At 33.5% G+C, this 25,219-nt stretch overlaps 1 protein-coding gene across 1 annotated transcript; it reads right to left on the bottom strand.

The window, feature by feature from the left end:
* Positions 1–81: 81 nt before the first annotated feature.
* Positions 82–20,426, bottom strand: SPP (Insulinase (Peptidase family M16) family protein; the record flags this gene model as incomplete). Its single annotated transcript, XM_089721576.1, is given in 21 exon segments — positions 82–202; positions 3,900–4,032; positions 4,827–4,953; positions 5,840–5,992; positions 6,078–6,305; positions 6,487–6,624; positions 8,561–8,710; positions 10,222–10,389; positions 10,482–10,685; positions 13,270–13,494; positions 14,125–14,259; positions 15,755–15,856; positions 15,955–16,254; positions 16,367–16,555; positions 16,642–16,749; positions 16,903–16,950; positions 18,499–18,697; positions 18,833–19,074; positions 19,648–19,882; positions 19,955–20,167; positions 20,248–20,426. Coding segments are annotated over 20 exon segments (3,411 nt in total), but the record flags the coding sequence as incomplete, so codon positions are not given.
* Between the last annotated feature and the right edge of the window lie 4,793 nt (positions 20,427–25,219).

The following is a 25,219-nucleotide window of genomic DNA, read 5'->3' as shown; positions in this document are numbered from 1 at the left end:
TATATATATATATATATATATATATATATATATATATATATATAGATAGATAGATAGATAGATAGGAAAATCAAAACCCACCTTGCCTGGAGTTGATGTTACAGATATCACATACCATCCAAGCTTGAGTCTATCAAAAAGGCTCAACTCAAATGACACATCATATGTCAATCCAAGAGAATCTCGGACTGTGGTAAAAAGTCTGCACAAAAAAAAATAATAAATAAAAAATGCTTAAATTTCTTAGCCATGAAGGGAAGCTATCAGGATAAAATGTGAAAAAAAAAGACCCATGATGTTATAAAAACTACAAGACCTGTGTGGATCATCTATTAGTTATCTACAAAGTTCCATTAAAACAGTCTTTGGACGACATTTGAAGCAGTAAAGTGAATTTTATTACCAATTTAAACCAAGCTATTAACTTCCTTTAGCATATCATGCCTCCTAAGCTGATAATTCAAAAATGACCCATGGATCCACTCACCATACTCTCGACTTGTATTTATCCTTCTCAAAAATCTTTGCATTAAGAAGAATAAGTAAAGGCCATTGTCACCAAAATACAAAAGAAAATTACTATCGCAAGATTACGTTTCAGATAATTTATTTTAGTTATACATGCACAATTTCGCAAGACATTCTAAGGCACAAAGGAGTCCAGGAGCCTATGCCTTTTTATGCCATGACAATTAGACCATTGAAAATCTACAAACAGGAGACATGTCAGCCAGATCATAGGAAATAGTGAAGTTAGAGGGGAAAAATGAAAACGAAAAGAAACAAGGGTTGATAGAGTTTAATTAAATCTCAAACAAGGAAAACAACTCATCAAAAATAGGAAGATCAGCTCATAAAAACCAAATTTATTAGGTAGTCATCTCAAGCCTATTTCTTTCTAACGAGTTGTACTCTTATATTATGCGCGCGCACGCACGCACGCGCGCACGCACAAGTAAGTCTGTCCCAAAAATTGCAGAGGGCCTGAACGGTGATTAAAAAAAAATTAAAAGAAAAAAAGGGCTCATACAGGCAAAAAAAGGTGAGTTGTGCCTTGTGCTGTTTGAGACATGCACCTTTCTGTTAAGGTGTGAGCCTTATGTAGTCCCCAGTTGCGCACAAGGTATGCTTGCCTTTAATAACAATGCAATTCATTATCTAAATCAAGAAAAAATTAGTTTTTTCTCAATAAATAATTGTTTACATGTTGAGTATTCACTACTGTAGATTCTGTCAGAAAGTTGTACAACTATAAATTGTCATGCTACTACTGGAAGAACAAAAATCTCACAGAACTGATCACAACCTTTACACTTTGACCACAATATCCTCGAAGAACCCCATCCAACCACATCCAGACTGCAATTTAAACCTTTCTTGATTCAAATAAAGCCAAAATTGTTGAAGAGCAGCCAGTTCCAAACACCTTGAGTTAATTCTCAAAGCTTAACAACTTTTAACAGGTGTTTTATTAAAAATTTCAGCACCACGACAATGCTATCACCAATGGTCAATTTCTTTGGACCAAAACAGTTTCTAGAGCTTTCGAAGAAATCACGAAAAGAATGTTGAATCACATGTTTTACAGCTGCCACATTTTTCTAAGGTGTTTGAAACAACACATGCAGGTACTAATTTAGAGATAATCTAAGTCAAGAAAATCATCCTAGCGCTCACTTCTGCAAGAAATTAAATGATGCAAGAGAAAAAATATCCAGCCATGCGAAGGAATTCTGTTTCCCATTCCTAAGGAGTTTGTTTTGTATTCTGACCATGCTGTCAAATAATCAACTCTTGAAAGAAGTTGAATAGCTGCCATGTGAATGGGGTTGCATTGTTAAAAGAATTGTTCATTTGCAATCAAAGCATAAAACTGAAGATAAGAATAATCCGGAATTCATTAGTCCAGTGGTGCTAAATATTTTACTCATATGGCTGTCGAAGTTGCAAGCATCAAGTAATTCAAAAATGATTACCCAGCTTGCACAGATTTCAGCGTCATATATGCATATTTGGTGGCTGGATAGCTTTCTTAGGCATGACAGGCATCACTTCAAAGGAAATTGCCGATCCTTGTAGGTACTTCTCTATATGAAGAAGTAATTCAAGATTTGCATAATACAGATGCAACATGTCATTTTGAAAAAAAAAAAAAAAAATCATTGTAATGGTGAAAGATCAGCTTTGTAGGGCAATTTTTAAAATGATATTGCTGGACCGGACTGGGTTAGTGAAAAATAAGGGAAAATACAAAATTTGAGCAGGGCTTTTGTGCTTGGTTCACAAAACCATAAGAGGTCATATTTTACTTATTGTGGTAGATCACCATCCCAAGATGGCTCTTATCATCCCTTGTTCTAAGAATATTCATGCTCTGTATTTCGCCATACTTTTCTCAATGAAGTTGTTCGACTTCACGAAATATCCCCAACAATTTTTCAAAACACGGTTGGAGACTTTGCTTAAATGAAATGTTCCAAATATTCTTGGAAATTCTTGCTCCCATCAGACCATTTATGTCTATATACATTACGATCCCAATTCATAGATCTCTTGGTTTGAGAAAGAAAAATAAGAGGATCAAACCAGTTCTTCTGACTCTGTTTCAAATTCAACACATGTTGGTTGATTGTATATTTCATTATAGTTCTATGATTCAGAATATCATCCATATTTAATCCCTCTGTATTCCATATTCGAAGTGGCAATCAGATCTATTCATTAAAAAGAACTGAGTCAATAATAGACAATTTTGTGGAGAAAGTTGAATACAAAGTTGAAATTTTTATCATCCTTTCATCCATCAATTGATGGCAAACAGAAGTCGATAACTGAAAGTTTGGTGCCCTCCTTCCCCATTGTATTGGTTATTGGGATCAAACTATTCCATTGGTAGTTCTTTAATGACATCAAAGTATGTGGTCCTTGGAAAATTACAACGGGTGTGCTTCCTAAAAAACTGCATTTGGTTCCATCGCCTATTGAGACTCAATCCAATGTTGATGCAAATGCATTTGGCAAGCATATTCTTTAGTAGGCGTTAAAATCATGCGTCAATGTTCTCAAAGCAGGAAATTTGTAGAATTTTATCCTCTAATGAAGCAGGGACAACCTTGTAATTCCATTGCCGCTAAACAAGCTTCACACCTCTTCAGGGATTTTTCTTTTTATTTCGAAGTTTTCTTATAATTTATTATTGGTTTGAATACCATCAATTACCTCTTTACGGCAGTCCATTCCTAGAGGATTAGAACTATGTTAGCATCAGGATTCCAATTTCTTAAAGTTCAGAATTAATTTGTCTCCAAAAACAAAACGCTTCCCATCCATATTTTCAATCAACAAAATTTACTATGGCTGTTCTTGTTGGACTGTTTATGTGGTTAATTCTACCTTAAGAATGATACCTAAGAAAGTCTAATGCCAGGTTTGGTATGTTGTAATACAATTTAATGGTGATTACATGGCAAGAATTTCTTTGTAACATTACAAAGAAATCATGCAATGTAATCACCATTACATTACATTACAGCATAACAAACATAGCCTAAGTGTAAAGCTTAGAGACAAACTTTAATTATCTGTAACTTTTCGACAACAAGAAGATTTGAAGTTCTGCAAAAATTGCAGTATCAATCTATTCGTGGCTCTAAAATTGACACAAAGTCAGTTCTACAGAGAACCTCTGTCCTGTCCTGTATCAGGATCCAAAAGAGGGCAGTGAAGGAGAAGGAAAAATCCATTCAAGTTAGTGGTGGTGGAGACAGAGATGGTGTAGAGACAAGGATAGGGAATAACTCGACATTCCGAACCCACCTTGTTGCGTTTCCCTGTCATTGCTAAGTTACGTATTAAAATCTTATGAACAAAAGAGTAAGCACAGCTTTTGGAAGAACTACCTTGAATTTATGATCTCAGCAAGCAGCCCCATTGTTATGCCAAAGAAAAGCGGATGACTGCGAAGTTTTGCTTGTGAATATTTCTGAACATCCTTCCCCTCTACCAGTTGTTCCTCTGATATTGGTTGTACATCTGCAAAGCGCAGCTATGTGATCTAAATTGCAATAAAAAAAGAGGACAAGTTTTCAACTCTCTACACAGAAAAGTTTCAGAAATGTTTTTCTTATTTGGACAAATACCGAGTAAAGATTCACAAACAATAACATACAAACCAAAGTTATCTGCATATTTTACAATTATCAAATAATGAAAACAGCCTCTCTGCAAAAAGCAGGGGTAAGGTTGTAGGTCAACCCTCCCCAAAGCCCACAAATGTTGTCCTCCATAAGAAGCATAAAGTTTCAATTTAGACTGAAACCCAAAAATAGTGCAACATATGAATTTTAAGGAAGATATTTAATAGAAAATCAGAATGCTCATACAACCTGTATCTTCTGGAGAGTGAAGCATCATTTCTTATAATTTTTTTTATCACCATGTTAAATTGAAAACAAGATCAAATTGTGAGTATTGAATTTTAGATCCTGTTTATTTATAGAATCACATATTACTTCCATAATTGCTTAAAATTCTCATAACATTTATAACATTTTATTAAAAAATAGTTGGGCGTAGGGGGGAAAAAGCCAGGAGAGGCTCATATCACAAAAGTTAAAAGGACACAGCTCACACCACCATTCTCTGTCTGTGTTCAAAATTCTAACTAATTGGAATTATAATTTGGTCAGTTGTCATACAGTAGCAGAATCTTGGGTTGGAAAATAAAATGAAAATGAAGCACATTCTGATCTTTTAGAAGTCTTTGAGGGATAAAATTATAAGATCCAAATTTCTTATTCAATTCTTGTTATAGCATCAAAACTTACCTGAGGCTACTGAAAAGTCACTGATTGACTCGAACAGGTCTTTTCCATCAACTGTGAACCCCCAGCGGTTTGGTGCAGGACCAGCAATGTAAGCACATGCTCTTTCATCTGTATCCTTCAGGAATACCTAGTTAAATGCAAAAATATGAGTGCAATATCATCAAAATAAAGAGCAGCATCGAAATTACTTTTGAGAAATTCAAAGGAGGGAAGAGGAAAAAAAAAAACAGAGAAAAAAAAAAACTTTACTAGGCGACAGTGAACACAGAAAACAAGCCAACCCAAAGTGAGCTTGCTTTCAGGCATGGCTCTGCCACAATTGTGCAGAGCTCAAGGTTGGGTCAATTTTGACTCCACTTCATGGGCCAAATTGTTCAGCAGGACTTGGCATGGACCCAATATTTCACAAGCCTTTGTCAGCCAATAATAAAAGCTCAAACACTGGCCAGCAGAAAGACCTATTTAAAATGCTTTCTAAAGAAGAAACCACACAATAATCATCAAATAACTGCTGACCATGATTATGAACAGACCTGAAAACCAAATAGGCACAAAAAATGAAAAATGAGAAGTCAAAGCTTGAAGAGGATACGGCATCAAATTAACAGAATTTTTTCACCCATTCAAAAAGCTTTGGATATTTATGAATACACAGGATAATTTTCAAAGACAGGAAGAGGCAGTGAATGTCAGTGCAACACTAAATTTCATAGATCAAGAAGAGCTAGTCTGCAAATTCTATTTTCTATCAGTTCAAATAAGCAAGATTCATGCCTCTCTTATGAGTTCATCCCAAAAGCAAGATATTATGGATCTTATATGAAGTCCATGATTGTTGGCTTGGACTCATTTCTTGTCTTGTCTAGTCTCAGTTGCAAACAGTACTAAGCAGAGCCATTAGAAGAGTTGCCTCATGAGCAATCCCACTAACCCTAAATTTTATATGAACACCAACAAATCTAACTCGCAAATATAATAAATCAAGTTTCAGGCAAAATAGCTTCAATTCTGACCTGTTGAAACTGTAGATCAGATGGGGATGGTCGAAACAAGACTGGGCTGAACTCTTGTTCTCCACAGGAATCTCTTGTTGCTCCAACCGTGCCAAGGTAATCAATAATACAAGACTCAATCTCCTCCCGAGAAAAGTCGCCCACAATACTTACCTGAAAAATAGGCATGCACACCTCAAATGACAAGAAATCTTATATACAGATGTGAATATTCAGCATCAGACATAAATAAATATACCTCCATGTTACCACCTACAAACTGATTCATCACTGCATCCTTTACAGATTTCAATGTTAAATTTTGTAATGATTGTGGTGTTGGTTCAACAAATCGCTCATCACCATTCAACATTGCTTTCATGAGTTTATGAGCAGTTGCACGTTCCAAGCTTTTCGGAATGGACCGGTAGTAAGACAAATACAATTGCCTTGCTCTATCAAATGCATCATCCAGCCAGACACTATGCTGAAACTCAGAAAGGTCAATAAACTCAGAAAGGTCAATATTCAGTTGATAGAACCAAAATTTCATCATGTCAGTAATATCAGCAACCAACCCAACAAGACCTAAACAAGTGCACAAGGTATCAGAAGAGAAAGCCTCAATGTTTTTACAGATTTGCCAATCTGTTGATTAAGAAGGTTACCTCGAGCACCATGTGAAGTAGCTCAAATGCTGCTCGCATACCATTGTCTCGTAAAGTAAAACGGAACTCCATACAGATGAATTCCTCTGTTGACTCCAAAGAGCAATTTATCAGGTGATTCACACAAAAAAGTTCTACCTGAAGAAAAGCACATTACAAATGTGTTAAAAGACAACAATTATCATCTCAGAGAAGGATGAAAACTATGGCAACTAACAAGAGTTACCAGTGTTACTTTTAGAGTGCTACCTTGCAACATGCATCACAATTTACAACTAACTTCAGAAAAGTCTGAATTAATAAAGACAACACCAATTATATGCCATGCTTTAAAGCCATGTATACATCTTAATGCAATGCATAACAAAATTAAGTGTTGAGTGACATTTCATCAATTTATTAGGTGCTCCAACCCAATCTAACAACGGAGCAGAATCATCCCAATAGAATCAAACTCAAAATCAACTGTATGCCAAAATGTTCTTTCTTCCGATTTATGCATCTTATTTTAGTGACATTCATAAAAGGAAAAAAAAAAAGAAAAAAGAAAAAAACATTTGCAGACTGCAACGAGCTATTTATATCATACGCGCATTTTTCTCCCCAAATTTTGGCAGATTCCACATTCATTCATCAGTCTTGCCCTAACTTGACCAAATCTTAGCTATGCAAAACATTACTCATGACAGCTAACTTATGCATATAGCTTCCAACATTCTCCTTTTCATGAAAAGAATATAGAAAATTGCATTTGAAATTCTCGTAAATTATCTCTTAATCTTATCTTTCAGTGTCAACATTCATTTACAACTAGCAAATGTTCCTGTCTAGTCCATTGAAACTGACATCTTAGCTGTTACCTCTCTCTCTCTCTCTCTCGCTCTCCCCATCTCCCTCACAGCTAGTCTTGTTTTCCAGCTCATCCATGTCCGTAATTTCCATTCTCGTTTTTTTTGAAAAAGCAGAAAAAGATGGTAATCATGAACACTGTTAAATCACAGCCAGACCGCAGTTTTGTTTTAACAAAATTTCCCATGCCACATCTAAGAACATTGTTCGATCATTTTCCTCTTTTTTCTCCCCATATTATTTCAGGCTGCTCAATACACTTGCATAATTTTGCATATTTTTACATGCTGATGGCCAATTAGCTAATTGATTAATTAATTGAAACCTAATATAGCAACTTGTATAAGAACTATGTTTTAAACTAGTTAGAAAGCAAAACAACAATTATTGACACAGATCAAAGATTTGTTAGGGCTCCCTGGTATTGAGTGGAAAACAACCATCCGAGGAAAATATTTTCCGAGGAGAATAATTTAAGAGGAAAACCATTATTTTCTATTATTGATTGCAATACTGAAAATTAGCTGGAAATTATCTCTCGGCCTTTGGAGAATATTGGGAAAATTTTTTTTTTTTTTTTTTTGTCACTAACTATTTGCACTTACAATAGCTTCATATTTTTCTGTTTGTTCTTCACAGATAAATATGAGAAAAAAAAATACATAGAGAAGGTAAAGGGAATTGTTACCACCTGCTATCACAGGCCATGGCTAGCAATAGCCAGAGATATCAACCTTAATCAGTATGGAATAGGCAGCAATATGTGGATTAAATAAAAGGCTAGGAAAACACGATCCCTCATGTCAGAAAGATTTTAGACAAATGACTTTGCAAGTCCTGTAGGGTCAAATTTAGTTATGAAAACATTTTTCCATTAATTTACTTCAAAGCATAATGAAAACAATTAATGAATCTTAAAACTACATGAAACAGTCCATTTGCATTCTATTTTATTAGAATAACCACATAAAAAATCATACAGTGCCCCATGCACTTTTCCTTTTTCATTTCAAGGCTCAAATTTTCATGTGCTCCCATGGAAATATATAAATACTTTTTTCCAATCAGAAAGAGGTGAAGAACTCCTCTCATTTATGATTTGATATCTTAACTTCTAAATAAAATTAGCATTTGGAGTTTAAATGTGTTACATAGTCAACATCCTGGTCATAGCAATTAGATTAAAAATAGTGCCAAACGACTGAGGAAATAAAGCTTATTTTACCTGCTCCCTGGAAAAGTTTCCAACACGACCTCCCTCACTGAGAGTTCGAACACCCACAATAACAGCTCCTTTTGACTCGGAAGTTTCATTAGCTCGCCCTCCACCAACTATAAGCCGCATTACGCCTCCCCGGGATTCACTTCTTGAAATCTGTAGTGCAACACGTGTGTATAATATTACAATTTAAACAGAAGAAGATTTGAGTTGTTCCCCGCATATATCCATCAGTAAAAGAGATCAAAAAAAAAAGTGGAAATTAATTATACTTCTTTGCACTTGGAAACATCAGAGAAAAAGAACAATTGCTGCACTAATCCTTTGTCTAGTGGTAATGTTCAAAACAAATCAAGATGACATTCCATAAGCAGTGTGGCAATGACATGTACAAATGAACATTTGAGTTTGACTAGACACGTTTGGGAATGAAATTTTGGATAAAAAGAAGGCACATATTGCAAGTAAAGAAGGTGCTGTAACAAACTGCTTTTACCTTCTTCATGCTACCTAATTATAACTCTCAATGGTGGATTTTCTCATGGACATCTCATTTTTAGGAATCCAGACGAGAGGAGGATGATTTTTTTTTTTTTTTTTTTTTTTGGTCACTTCATATTTTCCCAATTCTATGTCATCCATCCAAGGAAAAAGCTAGAAGCATTTGCAGTTTGGAGTCATGATTGTCTTTCACTGAAAATATCTCTTAGTTTTTGTTGTTTAAGGTAGTGTTTAGTGTTTTTACATGTGTTTCGACTACAAACAAAACACGGCCTCTATTATTAAAATTATTTGGTGGAGTAGTGTTTATACTAGTTTTTAAAGGTTGAGGAAGTGAATTATGAAACATCACTCCCATAACGTTTAGCTAACAGCCGGTAAAATAGCTGACAGCTACAAGAACATCAAAACAGCTAATATCATCAAACAAGGTCTAACCTATTCAATCATTTCTCCCCATGCAAGTCATGGACAGAAGGTTAGCTTCCTTTAAGCTTATAGTTATTTTTTTGACTACTATTACTTGACAAAATTAACACTATTGACGTGTTACAAGTGATAAATAAGATCTATTAAGGCACTATCACCTTACGTGCTTTTGAGTTTGTATACTGATGAGAATCACATACTTCCGGTTTTCTATGACAAATTCTTTGAAACATAATTTTTGCTGAATTAGCAGTGCATCATTAGCCTGCATATCTTGGAAGGTTACATGTTAATTAATTTTAAGGACTTCAAGGACTTCCAGAAAGAGGCAATAGACTCTTTGCAGTTGGACAAAGCTCTTTTGGAGAGTAATTTTTATATTTTTTATTATTGTTAGGAGAAGCCTCCATGATTTCTTTTTGTTGTCTTCTCTAAGATCTCTATGGGGTTCCTCAAGCAGATATGTGAAAAGATTGGAAAAATAGTTCCTCAAGCAAACATGTGATAAGATTGGAAAAAGCTCCTTTGTTTCAGATGGTTTCTCTACCAAAACAAGGTACTCCTTTTCTTCACTATTATTGGAATTTTCTTAATTATTTAGAAAAGATAAATTCTGCAATTAAATGCATAAACAAACAGGAAAAAGTGATCAATGGCCTATAAAGCAACCTCATGATATAGAAAGTCAATTTTACTATAGTTAGCCCAACCACCCAAGTAAAAAATACAAGGTATACCTTGTAGTTTACAGCAATTCCATTTGAAAGACGACATCGAGTGATTCCTGTCTCCATGTCATGCAATCTTTCGACATTTTCTGGAAGTAAAGGAACAAAAGAAGGTTGGCGTTTTGATAGTAACTCTTCTAACTGTGACGAAGATATCAGTTCTTTTGGCACTTCAAGCTACACAAGCAAACAGAAGTATTAATGCAACAAGACATTTGATTCAGCATTTGGCTGTAACAATTTGAATTAAAAATGGAAAGGAATGAAACCTCTGGCTCAGCCTCAATTGGTTCGTCTAATCCTGATTTTATAGCGGCCGTAATTTCACTTGGTGATATCTTAAATTCAGTTTCACCCACTCCATCAATGTGCACTTTATTTGGAACACATGCAACAATTGCTGCAGGAAGCGGTGCAGTGGGTTTCCCAAAATCTGAGATAAATTCTAATACCTCCGCACCAATAGAATTAACCTACACCACACAAAAGTAGACCAATAAGCAATAAGAAGTGTAAGAACCAAATTGACAAACAGAAATACAGATAATAAGTAAATAGGATTCTTGACATCACAAAATGAAAAAAAAAAAAAAAAAGTACACTAGGGTATACGGAATGAAAAAAAAAAAACAACTTTTTTAAACCAAATTGAGATCTCCTCCCATACAGGATAACACTGTATGCAAAACTTATTTTTAAATAATACCAATCAATGCAAGACAAGACTAGTCTAGACACGGACTTTTATATTCAAATTCCTAGCATGATTTTAGACTATGAGCCACATACAAACAGCACATGGCAGCAAGAAACCATTTTCAACCTACATACAAGTTGGCAAAATGATATGAGAACAGATTCTAATTTGGGATTGTCTTCCGAAAACTGCCATGAGCTTTTATTTCGTTTTTGTGTCCTTTCTCCATTTTCCCTTTTGTTCCTCCACCTGCCATTGGCTTTCTTTACCGCACCCATTCACTTTCATGAATTATAGATGCCACAGAGTTCTCAGAGGGGGAAAAAAAACCTTTGCAGGAACAGAAAAGTACTAAAATAAACCTTTGTAGGAACAGGTAAGTACTAAAAGAAACTACCTCACCTAATCTCAAGCAACCCAAAATTCATTAAAATAGTAATAAAAATCTTAAAGTTCCTTCGAAAGGAATTCCAGAAAGAAAGATGCAAAGACCACCAGTGTTTCAAGCAATTGTATGCATATTAGCAGGAAAAAAGCACACTTCCTTGCTGCTTCTTTCTTCAGTTCTACAAGTAAAACTGGACTCCCCATTTGATTTTCTAGAACAGCATTTTTATTGAAAAATGCTTCACTAAAGAAGGTAACCACCAAGCTTATTCTTTGTTAACTAAGGTAAATGACGCATCAGAAATAATGACTTGTATTTTACATTATGTTTGGATTGAGGGGAAATAAGGAGGAAAGAAAACAGAGTAGCAAAATAAATATATTTCAAGTGGAGGAAATGAAAAATATGAGTAGAAGAAAATACTTATAGGCCTGCAAGTTTTTTCCTTTCTAGTTTGGGAAGAAAATTATCAGAATTACAGTTTTATCCTTATTCAATATTTTTCTTTTCCACAAAGTCAAGGGAACTCATAATTTTATTATTCACAAAATCATTCTTTCTCCTTATTTCCTTACATATCCAAAACATAGAGAAGAAAAGCAATTTTGTTAGCAACTTTATTCTCTTTTTTATTCTCCTTTTATTTTCCTTTCATATGTTCTTTCCTCCCTAGAGGGTGGTTTTAGTGTAATAGTATATATTTTTCTTATCAGAATTACAGTTTTATCCTTATTCAATATTTTTCTTTTCCACAAAGTCAAGGGAACTCATAATTTTATTATTCACAAAATCATTCTTTCTCCTTATTTCCTCACATATCCAAAACATAGAGAAGAATTTCATATGTTCTTTCCTCCCTAGAGGGTGATTTTAGTGTAACAGTAAAGTTACTCCACTTACGACCTGAAGGCCAAGGGTTCAAGCCACAAAAATAGTCTCTCTACAAAAATGTAGAGGGATGGCTGTGTACATCAACCCTTCCTAGAGCTCACACATGTGGGATGCTTCATGCACTAGGTCGCGCTTTTTTATGTTCTTTTCTCCCTCATTTATTTCCAAAAAGAATGTTAGTCGGTTCTTATACTGTGAATTTGAGTAGTAATGCTAATATAAAAAAATCAGGGTTAATTACAAAACATTCTCATGTCTTCTGTTGTATTTTTTTTATATTTTTTTTTATTTTAGCCTATTCTTCTATCTTTATCAATTAAAACTCTGAAGTCTCAACTTTTAACATTGCATTAATTTTAGCCTCCATTCACACTCTAGAAAAACTAGTGACTAGAATTCTAATAAATCATAAGCAATTTCTGAAAAAGAATACAGTGAACAACTATGGTTTTCACTTACATAACCAAGAGTTGAAAAATGAGAGTTTATATTCTTTTCAACTTCCGACTTGATTGTTTAGTTAAATCCTTAATTGCTGTTTTTAGTGATTTAAACAAATAAAATTCATTCATTCCCCAGATTATGTAAGTGAAAGTCATATTACTCATTATGCTTTGAAAATTATAATTTTCTCTTAATTTAATTATATTGTCTCACTAATTTTACCTGAAACTGACTGGACACTAAATTTGATTTAATTCTAAAATACATCTGTTTAATTGTTAAAATAAAATAATAAGCTAAAATTGAAAAGACACTAAGTATTTCGGGATTTTTTGGTAATTAAGCAAATAATAATAAGAACAATTACATGAGATGGATCTGGCTCAAACATGAGACAAAGCCCTATAATATCACAACAAACAGCCGGCTATTTAAAACATTAACAGCAAGAATATGCATGAGATTTGAGTAGAGAGTCACTTGAGTAGGGAGTCAAATGCATGAGATTCACTGTTGCTAGACCATGAAAATGCATATAATGAAATGAAATTTTTGTGCTTGGTGGCCCAAACAACCAAGAAAATGAAAGCATAAAAACTGTGACAGCTGATAAGCTGATCATTATAAATGAAATTACCTCTTCAAGAGAGACCGTCCCAGCGACAGCAACCAAACTCTCATGGCCTTGTCTCTGATCCATCACAGTATGGCCCAGTGCATCACTCTCCATAATAAATTCCAGATTATCAACAGAAGACACATTATCAATCATAGCTGCTAGATGTTCACTATCTTTTAGAAGTGCATCCATGTAACGAGTTAATTCACCGTTTGTAACACCAAATTCTTTAAGCCTTCGGACCTGCAGCAAACAAAACATAAAAGATGCTGGCAATCAGGAAAGAAATCAAAACAAAATAATCAAGGAAAATTAACAGCATCAGGCAAGATAGTCTTTTCATGGTGGCAACTAATGACGTAATTTCACCAAACAATGCACCCATATCTGCAGTTAACAAATATAGAGGAACACAAATACACAGAAATAAGTAAAATAAAAATAGAAGTCCAAACTGAATAGAACTATGATTTTCCTTTTCTAGATAAAGAAGAGTTAAATTACAATGAAAAAAGAAAAGTCTGGTCTCATGTCAACCCCTGACTGATAGTAAACACAAAAGGAGAAAAAGATATTCTCCTAAATGTTATCAAAACAAAAGAGAAGAAAGATGAGCACAGTCTATCTTAAAACAACAATGCAACAATTGCAAAGAAAACGTGACCCCTAACATTTCTGGCATTCCTTTCTGACCAAATGTACTGAGCAAATAATTAACAGCATAGCAAAATAAGCTTTGCCTTCTTGCTCTTTCCAAATGCTACAGATCAATTTCAGTAACTCCTATAAACTTGCAAATGAAACTCACCAGCATTACAAATGCTAAACAAGAAAATTGCATGTTTCTTTCATGAGTACAGCATAAGTACAAACCTCTTGAACAGCAACTTGAATTGCACCCTGCCAATTCTTGGGCTCCGCAGTTACTGTAAGTGTTGTTACAGTGCATCCTTCCCTTCCAGAATCGCTATGATCCAATTCAATTGAGGTGAAGGGTGGATTTGAACTCTGAAAATTTCAGCAGTTAGCAAAACCTTCAAACCACAGATCAAACTAGATGATATGAACTTAAAACAAACAGGAATATAATAACGAAGTAGAAGCCATCTGAAAAATTCATAAATATCAGATTTCAACTTACAACTATTAATTTTTATTGCCTATTTATTTCCATCTAAAACATAGAGATATAAAGATAGCAGAAACCAAAACACAATCAATAATAATCAGCTATAATCTCAAGCATTGTCAAACAGTCATCATCATTCATAATCTGAGCCAACCTCAGTGGATTCAAATTCTGAAAATTTCTATGATTAGTGAAACCTCCAAAGCACTAACCAAACCAGATGATGTGGGCTTAAAAACATAAAGATTAACATAACTGGTAGTTACATTTCACAACCTTCTATTATGTCACAAAGCAGTCTTCGCAATTTATAAATGCTTCATTTCAGATTATAATTATTACTGTATACTAATTACCATCACAGATTTTGAGACAAAAATGAGAGGAAGTAACATGATATGAATAATACAAGATGAAATCTCAATCATTTTCCAGAAAATAGTCATCACGCAAACTCATAATCTTGAGTTTTTCAGTTGAAAATGTGAGAAATGAGAGGAAATGGCCAAACAGCCAAAAAGGAAAAGCCATAGAGTAGAGTAGAACTTATGACTAAACAGCAGTGAAATACAAACTAAACTAGTACCAGATAAAATTGCAAGGTAGTGTTATTGCTAGAGCAACTATTGTTAATAACAAGAGCAAATACTTCTACTTTGACAATATTACCCTTCTTCTCTTCCAGTAATTCTTTCTCTTACAATTGTTCCCTGAACACTTTTGGAACTATGTATACAATAACCTGTCATTTTAATACTATACAGCATGGATTCATTTTCAACCGTATGGTCCCGGAAAAAGAAAGCATGGCATTTTCAATCTCCCTTCAACTTTTACCATTAGAGCTACCTTGCATCCTGTATTAATTGCACTATCTCAACATCCTCTTCTCAATTCCGGCCAATCAGTTCAACCCAAATTCAACCAAAATCAACAACTAAGTTATCAAATTCAATCCAAATCTTTGAATTTAATGCTCTTTTAAACTCTCACACTCGACAAGTATGGTTTTGGTTTTTGATTAATGCCTTACAAATTTTCTCGTCTGGTTATTGTTAAATAATGCCGTTTTGGCTTTGTAGTTGATTCAGAAACATATATGATTGAATCCGTTCAAAATTTCTATCTCGAATACGTATAGGTTCTGCTTTTATCCACATCTATTTTTTATTGTTATGGATTATATTTTTAATTAAACAGCAACAAGTTATACACAGTTCCAACATTTTTAGAAGCGTGCAGAGGAGAAAGAACAAGGGTAAATTTGACAAAACAACAATATTTGCTCCAGCAATTACGCCACCCTAAAAAAAAAAAAATATTACAAACCACACATTGTAACAAAGCTTGAACTTAAATCATGCAATCACACACCTTGTATCGCGTATTAATGCGAAAATGCAAGGCAGATAGAAATATTCTCTTCATCAAAACATTACGCAAGTCACCATATGTCTTGACCTTCTTCACTGGAATCTGCAGCAAAATCCACAACATAATACTCAAAATAAGGTTCTAATAAAACCAAATTTATATACAACAGAAGATGTTGCTTGAATAAACACTACACATACCTTGCAGAACATATTAATTGCGAAATTCTGAAGCAATTCATGCTGAAAAATCTGTGGTGGTTTCGTATGTACATTGCTTCCAGGAAGAGACCAATTATGCTGCACAGGTGGACGAACTGCATGTCTTTCTTTCTTCAAGATTTTAGATTGATCAACAGAGCCAGAAGACTTATCTGTAGATGAAGGCAGCCCAACTGAAAGCTTGGGAACAAGAAAACTAGCCATTGCACCAAAGGCACTAGAAGATGGAGTAGGAGCAGGAGCTGTCTCATTTTCAAGGCCAGTTTGTCCAAAGACAGTCTGTAAGATAACAAATGATCCATAGTCCTTAGTCTTTTTTTTTTTTTTTTGTGCACAAAAATTACTAAACCAGACAAATTTTTTTCTCATTATAGTTCAGGTTATGGCATACTTCAATCTGGTGAACTGTCTTTGAGATGTTATCAATGTCACCAACAATGTACAAGGTTGCATTTGCAGGGAAGTACCATCGCTCATGGAATTTCCTAATTTTATCTGCATCCCACTTCTTAATCTGCTCTTCTAATCCAATAGGGAACCTTTTGCTCAGTTTGTTTTCAGAATGTAGATGTTGTAATAACTGCATTCAAAAGGAAAAAGAAATTGAAAATAATGATGTTAGCCAGCATATTGAAACACCAAACTCAGAAACAAACTTGGCCTCACCTGGCAATCGACACGATATTCTATTGTATTCATCATCTGCAATTCTGAAAGAATAGCACGCCGTTCTTTTTCAACACGAGAAGAAAGGAATTTAGGGTGGAATGCAATCTGTCCTCATGAAAATTAATGCACACGAAGCAAACCAAATGTCACACCCTTAAACTCAAAGGCAATCATAAAATAAAGCATGAATTATGCATTTGGAATCTGTTTGACCTAATAATGTATTATTTAATCAAGTCTAGACATGTATCTTCATACCTCATTCAAGGCATCGAGTACGGATGGAAGTAGATCACCATCAGCATCCTGACAAACATATTTCATTTTCACCAATAAATATAGATGTCCTAAATTAATCAACCACAAATTCAAAGAACAAGCAGAAGATAGCAATGCATTTAATAGATTCACTTTTACTACAAATAGGCATGAATCTGCACATCAATTACTTAAGAATTCCTGAATTTTTTTTTTTTTCTTAATGAGACTGAAAATAGGCACGACACGGTTCAGTTCCATACAGAAACTGGTTTCTGGTTCCAAACTGTAACGGAAACTGTGTGCCCACAGTTTAGTTCTAGTTTGAAACCGTAAAAAAAAGAATTCTTTCAATGGAACTCCCAATTTTTTTTTTTTTAAGTAAATTTCAAGACTTTTTATTAAATTGGTTTCGTCTTATTAATAGAGTACTGTTTATTATTATTTATTCATGTTACAAAACTTAAAAAAAAATTAAAAACAAATAAAGAAAAAATCTTCAAAAGTTTGTCCAACTTCAGTTCCAAACCAAAACGAACTAGAACTGGCTGTTCTAAAAACATCTTAGAAACCGCCTAAATACTGTTAGGTTTTGGTTTCACCCTTTTTTAGAACCAGAACCAGCAGTTCCAAAACCATGGTCATGCCTAACTGAAAGCATAAACTAAGACAGTGTAGCAAGAAATAACATGTATCTATTCCATTTCCAGTCAATACTTTCCAAACTAAGTAGCACAGATACTTGGGCTAAAATAATGCTTTTGCATGATATTAGATACTGCAACTCTCAGAGATTCTCCATAACTTGCCCAAATATAATTTTAGTTTGCAACACATTATAATCATGCAAACTCAACGGCATACATAGTACAAATCCAAAAAATTGGATACAATTTCTGTTAACTTTAAATGTACAACTTTTATCACTATGAAAAATGAATTTAGTATGGCAAGGTAGATGTCTGAGAAGTCCTTACTTTCCCTCTGGCAAGGAAACCATTTTATAAAAATTCAGCATATAATAACCCTTTCAGTTGTGCATACAAACACAAGCATATATATAAGTGCATTAGCATATGCCAGAGACAAATTGTAGCTACATTCTACATTTAGTATTCATATGCATGGTCTAATGGTGTTAACAATGTTATAATAAGCACATATGCAAAGTTAATATAAATGCATATTATTTCCTTACATTTCTCCTACATGGCACAGGTTATGATTTTATTACGTTTATTTTTCTTCTTCGGTTCAATTACTTCCATCCTCATTTTAAGGCTGCCACCAACAAACAAGGTGCAAATCACTTGAAAAACATATCATGCAGAGATAACATGTCCAAGAGATCAAAGCATACTCAACAAAACAAGAGAGAGAACATAAAACCAGAAGTTAAAGTCAGGATATTTTTTTCTTGTCTTCTTTTTCTCTTTGATAGTCAGGGGAATGCGAACTTAAGCTCACAACACTCATTAGAGTTGAAATCTCAACCAAGTTACATATTGGCTCGTTATATGAATTCAGGAAATACATGCACGATGAAAAACAGTTACCCAATGTCCAAACACGCCAAAAAAAATGAAAACAACAAACCTTTGTTGTAGTTGGTGAATGGATGTGGAAAACAGTATGGTGGAAATCAGTGTAAGCGTTAGATCTGGCGCCTGTCCCAAGAAGTTTCTCACGTTTCTTGCTTCCGAGAAATGCAACATGCTCAATCATATGTGCAATTCCTTGCTCATCATCTTCCTCATCTATCGATCCCACATGAACTTCCATGTGTGCTTCAAACCTATATTAGCAAAAAGTTCTTTTTTCCTTTGATCTATAAAGACATGCCTATGAAATATGCAAATGCTATAAAGATATGCTTGCCAAGCACGACATTTGGCAAAGCAAAAGACAAAGAGAAATGCATAAAGCATACCTGTTTGGGGGAACTTTATTTGGTAATACAAGATAACGGAGACCATTCTTCAACTGCCCCCGAACCAACTTTGGGTGAGATGGAAGTTCAGTACTTAAAAATTCAGCTAATCCTGGCCTTACTAATTCAGGATATAATAAATCTGAATCTTGTCTCTCAAGTATACCATCTGGACATGACGTACTTGCTGCATGTGGCTCATTTGGACCAACTGATGCATACAGAATATAAGCAGGCTTCACCTGAAAATTATACAGACTTCAATCAGCACAATATATTTCTTATACCTGCAAAGACTAAAATGAGGAAGGCACAAATTAAGTGACAAGCATAGGGGAAAAAAAATCCAGGTCCATTAGTACTAATCCTTCAGAGCTACCACAGTTAACAAAAACAAGAATCTACATCCTACAAATGCTATACATTTCTAAAGCTACAAACTTAAAATATTAAACAAGACAGCAAAGACCAAAACCAAGCAAGACATTGATTATCATAACAATAAAATAATAATACACCCATTCTCCACGAGAGATTTATTAAGATTGTAAATGCAATCGAAGTTTAAAAAAAGTTTGAAAACACCAGTTCAGGTAAATGAAAGATTGAGCTCATCTCAGTAAAAAGGCTCATTCAGTTACAGGCACCCAAGGCATTTCTACTTGCCCCTTTTCTTCTCTTCCACTCATTGTTCAACCAACATGTAAATTGTAATCAATAGCATACCACAGAAGCTCGTTCTGCTTGAAATGTCAAATATGCTCAAAGAATATGCGGAACAAAATAAATAACACTAGTTGGAGCAGTTTACTTACAGAAGCAGCAGGCAAATGAGATGCAGATTTGTCAACAAACACAGCAGGTAAAGCTCTTGATATCCTAGAATGTTTTCCACGGCGGTTGTTCAGGAAGCAAGAAACGCAATTATGCTGTTGCGAAAAAGATGTCTTAGTCACAGTCTCACAAAGCAACGAACTATTACGTTTCCAGACATTATTCTTCTTCTTTCTATAAACGCCTGATCCTCCATTAGCAACCTGGTGCGGCCATCTTTGAATCCAAAAAAATTAGAAAATCAATATATTTGACACTACAAACTAGAGAATTGAATCAGCGGCATACCTCTTCGGATAAAAGATAGATTGAGAGCTGGAACTGAAACGAACCAGAGGACCAGTAGAGAGTCTAGGATGCAAGCGAGGCGGCTGTACCGGGTTGACCAGACGATTTTTTGAATAACCGTCGTCTCTTGGACTCAAACATGTACGGATTTGAGGAACGCTCGTTAAGAGAGAGGATGAAGAAGCCGTTGAAGTTGGTGCAGTCATTGAAGTACTGAAATTAAATGTCATATCAAATCATATGATTTATCAAAAAGAATTATTAAGGTAGATTTATAACACAAGAAAGAGAACCAGAGAGCGAAAATTTTCTGGCTTTAATGTTTGCTGAATGGAATCGATTGCTTCAGCCCTCTTTCTCTCTTTATCTCTTTCAGCAAGATCTTTTCATTTTTTTTTTTTTTTCCTTCCTTAATTTTAGAGTATCGTTAAAATTTCAAGACCGCTACTTCCCAATTTCTTGCTTTGGGAACATTTTTTTTTTTTTTTTTTTTTTTTTTTTTTGTGGTGAATAGCTAATTTCCTTTAGGCAGCTTTGGAACATTTTGCATTTGTATTTTTAGAAATACATAGTATTTGTCTTCTATCATTGTTATTTAGCAAAGAGTAATTATTATACCCATATATTTAATGGAAAAGGACAAAAAATTAAGAGGACGATTAACAAAGGCAAATGATAAGAATAAAACTATATATTTTTAAAAATGTAAGGGCAAAGCCATATGTTTTAGCAAATACGAGGATAAAATAGTTACTTTCTCTGTTACAGAGGTCAGTCTAGTTCTTACTTTTTTTATAAGTTTTTTTAGCTTGATTTTAGTCATTAGTTTTGAATTTTTTTTTTTCTGTAAATGAATGAAATAACATGTAATATTAAGCATGTTATAGGCTTGTCTACCTAATTAAATTTGATGCATTTTCTATAAATGTAATAATATATATTATTGAATATGGATATGAACAACCACAATATAATGTTAGAAATTTATTTATTTGGACTTACTGATTGTGTTTTATTTGGTTTTATAAAATATTTGAGTTAAGTCTTATAATCCAAAAGATCTAATTTAAAGCCCAAGAGTGATCATTAAAGTATTGATAGGTCAGTTAAATGTGTTTGACTTAAATGTGGTTAAATCCTAACTTGTGTTAGAATTGTATATTCTATTAGAGTTATAATGGGAGACCTTAATAGTTTCCTATATATATATATGTGTGTGTGTGTGCGCGCTATATCCCCTCTCTCTAGTCTACGACGTGAAAACACAAATTTATTCTCCACCCATTGAGAGTTTGTAGACATAGAAAGGAAGCACATAGCCGTTCCACGAACAATTGTGTGTGGCTGTTCCTATTTAGCTCAACCTAGCATTTGTGATCAAGATAGTATCGATGAAAGCAGACAAAAAACCTATAAGTTGTTATATTTTATGTAATTTCAATTTATATATGAGTTTCTTGGGTACTTAAATTCTAATATGTACTTGTCACCAAAAATATTAATAAGATTACAGTTAAAATAATGATTTTAGCAATGATTGATGAAATAGAGTCAATGTTTAAAAATGAGGTTTGGAAGCTTGTTGAATTACCAAATGGTTTTAAACCTGTTGGTTGTAAGTAAGTGTATAAAACCAAAAGGAATTCCAATAGAAAAATAAATAGGTTTAAGGCTAAATTGGTAGCTTAAGGGTTTTATCCAAAGAAAATGTATTGACTTAATGAAACGTTTTCTCTCGTTTCCACCAAAGATTCTTTTAGAATTATTATGGCTTTAGTTTTAGGATTCTCATCAAATGGATGTGAAAACTACTTTTTTAAATGGAAGCTTAGATGAATAAGTTTTTATGTTGCAACCTGAGAGATTTATGATTCCTAGTAAAGAACATATGGTTGTCAGTTAAATAGATCTAATTATGGTCTAAAACAGGCTTCTAGGCAATAGTATTTGAAATTTGATAAAATTGTGACTAGCCTTGATTTTATTGAAAATAAGATTGATCAATGCATATATCATAAGGTTAGCGGGGGGAAATTTATTTTTCTTGTTTTATATGTTGATGATATTTTGCTTCCTAGTAATAATTTGAGGCTATTGCATGAGACTATACTTTTGTTTTCCAAATTTTTTTATAAGAAAGACCTAGGTGAGGCATCTTTTGTTCTTGGGATTGAAATCTTTAGAGATAGATCTAGAAAAGTTTTAGGACTTTCACAAAGGTCTTACATAGATAGAATACTCACACATTTCAATATGGAAAATTATGAGTCTTGGCATGTGCTAATGACAAAGGAAGGCAAGTTTAGTAAAAATCAATGTCCCAAGAGTGAAATTGAGAAGCAATCTATGGTTAATATCCCTTATTCTAGTGCAGTGGGGAGTTTAATGTATGCACAGGTATGCACTAGACTTGATTATTCTTATGTTGTGGGTGTGCTTGGTAGATATATGCCTAATTCTGGTTAGGAACATTGGGTCACTGCTAAGAAAGTAATGCGGTATTTGAAGCATATTAGAAATTATATGCTTGTTTATAGGCAAGTTAAAGAACTTGAGGTGATGGATAACTCCGATTCAAATTTTACTAATTGTGTAGATGATATGAAATCAACTTCATGATTTATTTTCATGTTAGCTAGTGGGGCTATATCTTGGAAAAGCGTTAAACAGTCTCTTGTAGCTTCATCTACTATGCATGCTGATTACATTGTATGTTATGGGGCGGTGGCTAAAAAATTTTATTTCCAGGCTCATGGTAGTTAATCTATTTCCAAGCCAATAAAGATATATTGTGATAGCATGACAACTGTATGTTTCTCTACCAGTAATAAAGGCTCCAGTGGCTCTAAACACATTAAAATAAAGTTTCTCAATGTTTAAGAGATGGTAAGGAATAAAGAGATAGAGTTAGAGCATATTTCAACTGGAGACATGTGAGAAAATCCTATGACTAAAGCAATTGCTCCCAAGATTTTTAAAATTCATGTGATGAATATGGGTGTAATTAAGTCTTTTGTTATTCTTAATTAGTGGGAGTTTTATTTTGGTTATAACCATTGCTTTATTATATGACTCCTGTCATAATAACATATTTATATCCTATTTTAGGATATTGTTACTTGATATAATTATTGATGATCATCATTATGAAATTTATATGCTTATAAATGTTGCATATAATAGTTTGATTTCTGCAGATTTTAGAAAATCTTAAGTTGTACTTAAGCATGATTGTTTGTTAAGCTTCTTGGCGAAGCATAAATGGAGTCCCATAAGAGACTGAAAACTGGACAAAGTTGAAATTAACATATTTTGATCTCATGATGGTGCTAATTTTCACACCACACTAAAACACATGTAGTTCATGTAAATAAATAAACTAGTTTTGTAGTTAAGGATTATCTTGTATCCATACTTGATACAAAGATTGACATAGTTCGACATTAGTTGTTTATTAGATAGACCTGTGGTACTTAAAGCATTCTTTTGAATTATGATGTTTTTTAAATAAGTGGCCACATAAAAGTTTTCTTGTTTTCTAACCAAAGAGTTATTTTCTAAATAAAAGTTTTATTATGAAATTAACAATCAAATAGCGCCCAAGTGGGAGAATATTAGAAATTTATTTATTTAGGCTTATTGATTGTGTTTTATTTGGTTTTATAAAATATTTGAGTTTTAAGCCTTATAATCCAAAAAATCTAATTTAAAGCCCATTATTAAGGAGTGATCATTAAAATATTGATGGATCAATTAAATGTGTTTGTTAAGTATGGTTAAATCCTAACTTAGGTTAGGATTGTATATTCTATTAGGGTTATGAAGGGGGATCCTAATAATTTCCTATTTATATATAGGTTCTGTTCTCTCTTTTTAGTCTACGAAGTAAAAACACAAATTTATTCTTCATTTATTGGGAGTTTGTAGACATAGAGAGGAAGCACCTAGTCGTTCCACGGAAAATTGTGCGTGGCTGTTTCTATATAGTTCAACCTAGCATTCGAGATCAAGATGGTGTCAATGGAAGCAGACAAAAGAACCTGTAAGTTATTATATTTTTTGTAATTTCAATTTACATATGAGTATCTTAGACACTTAAATTCTAAGATATCCTTGTCATTGAAAATAATAATAATATAAAATTAAAATAATGATTTTAGCAACTATAGTGGACACATACATAATTAAAAATAAATTTTATTACCATAAGTGGTACAAATAATGTGACATATATTTATATTAATCATGTAATTATTGTACACTAAAATATAGAAATGCAAGTTTTGATAATAAAATAACATTAAAAGGCTTCAGAAAAGTAAGTATTACGACATAGATGAATGAATTTCATACATAAAACCTTATTATTTCTCTGATGTTGCTGAATTTCATTAAGTTGCGAGATATTCATTACAATGGATATCCTAAGAAGATAATAACTAAAATAAATGTCATTGTAAACTGTAAGTTTACACATCTAAGTATTTCTATTATTTGGTATGATCGATTGGATTATTTTCATCAATAATAATTTCAAACAAATTTTAAATCCTTATAATTATTTGTTTACACTGCAACAAAAACCTACATGGGTAGTTTTTTCTCTCTCCTAAAGGCGGTCTGAATTGCCACTATTAATTATAGGAACAGTTTCACTAATCGCCTCTCGATTGCCGTTTATTACACTTTATCTACCATTTGAGGGGTCTTTTCATGACCGTCGAGGTAGATCTTAACACAGGGACAATGGTGTAGAAGCATTTAGAATGTTGCTCACATAAATGTTAGGGCATTTTCTATTGCCACTAGTATCATGTAGCTTTGGATGTTTGACATGGGTAGGGGCAATTCAGAGGCAATGTACACCACCCCTATATTATTTAGCGTCAAACTTTTAAACTATTGGTGGTTATATGTGAGTGAGATATAAACTACCTCTATGTTATATGGCGCCAATTTTTTAAATCATTGGTTGTTATTTGTAGGGGCAGCATAAATTGTCGCGATATTTTTTGGCAATAAATTTTAAAATTTTAAAAATTATTTTTAATGACAATAGCTACATTTGTACAATGTCATTTTCATGTTGATAGTTATTTATAGGGGGTAGCATATACCGCCACTTTACTATTTGACATCAATTTTTTGGATGAACCTAAATCGTTAGTGGGTGGTTTATAACTATCCCTAGATATTTTATAATCTAGTTTTTCAATTTTGTAAATTTTTTTTTCTTGTCACTTGAATGGTTGCAAAATTATTTTA

The sequence above is a fragment of the Jatropha curcas genome, chromosome 5 (assembly GCF_041381405.1).
Source record: "Jatropha curcas cultivar XTBG-Jc1 chromosome 5, XTBG_Jcur_1.0, whole genome shotgun sequence".
NCBI classification, from domain to species: domain Eukaryota; kingdom Viridiplantae; phylum Streptophyta; class Magnoliopsida; order Malpighiales; family Euphorbiaceae; genus Jatropha; species Jatropha curcas.
Note: the sequence above shows the minus strand (reverse complement) of the source record. Positions and strands in the feature narration are given on the sequence as shown.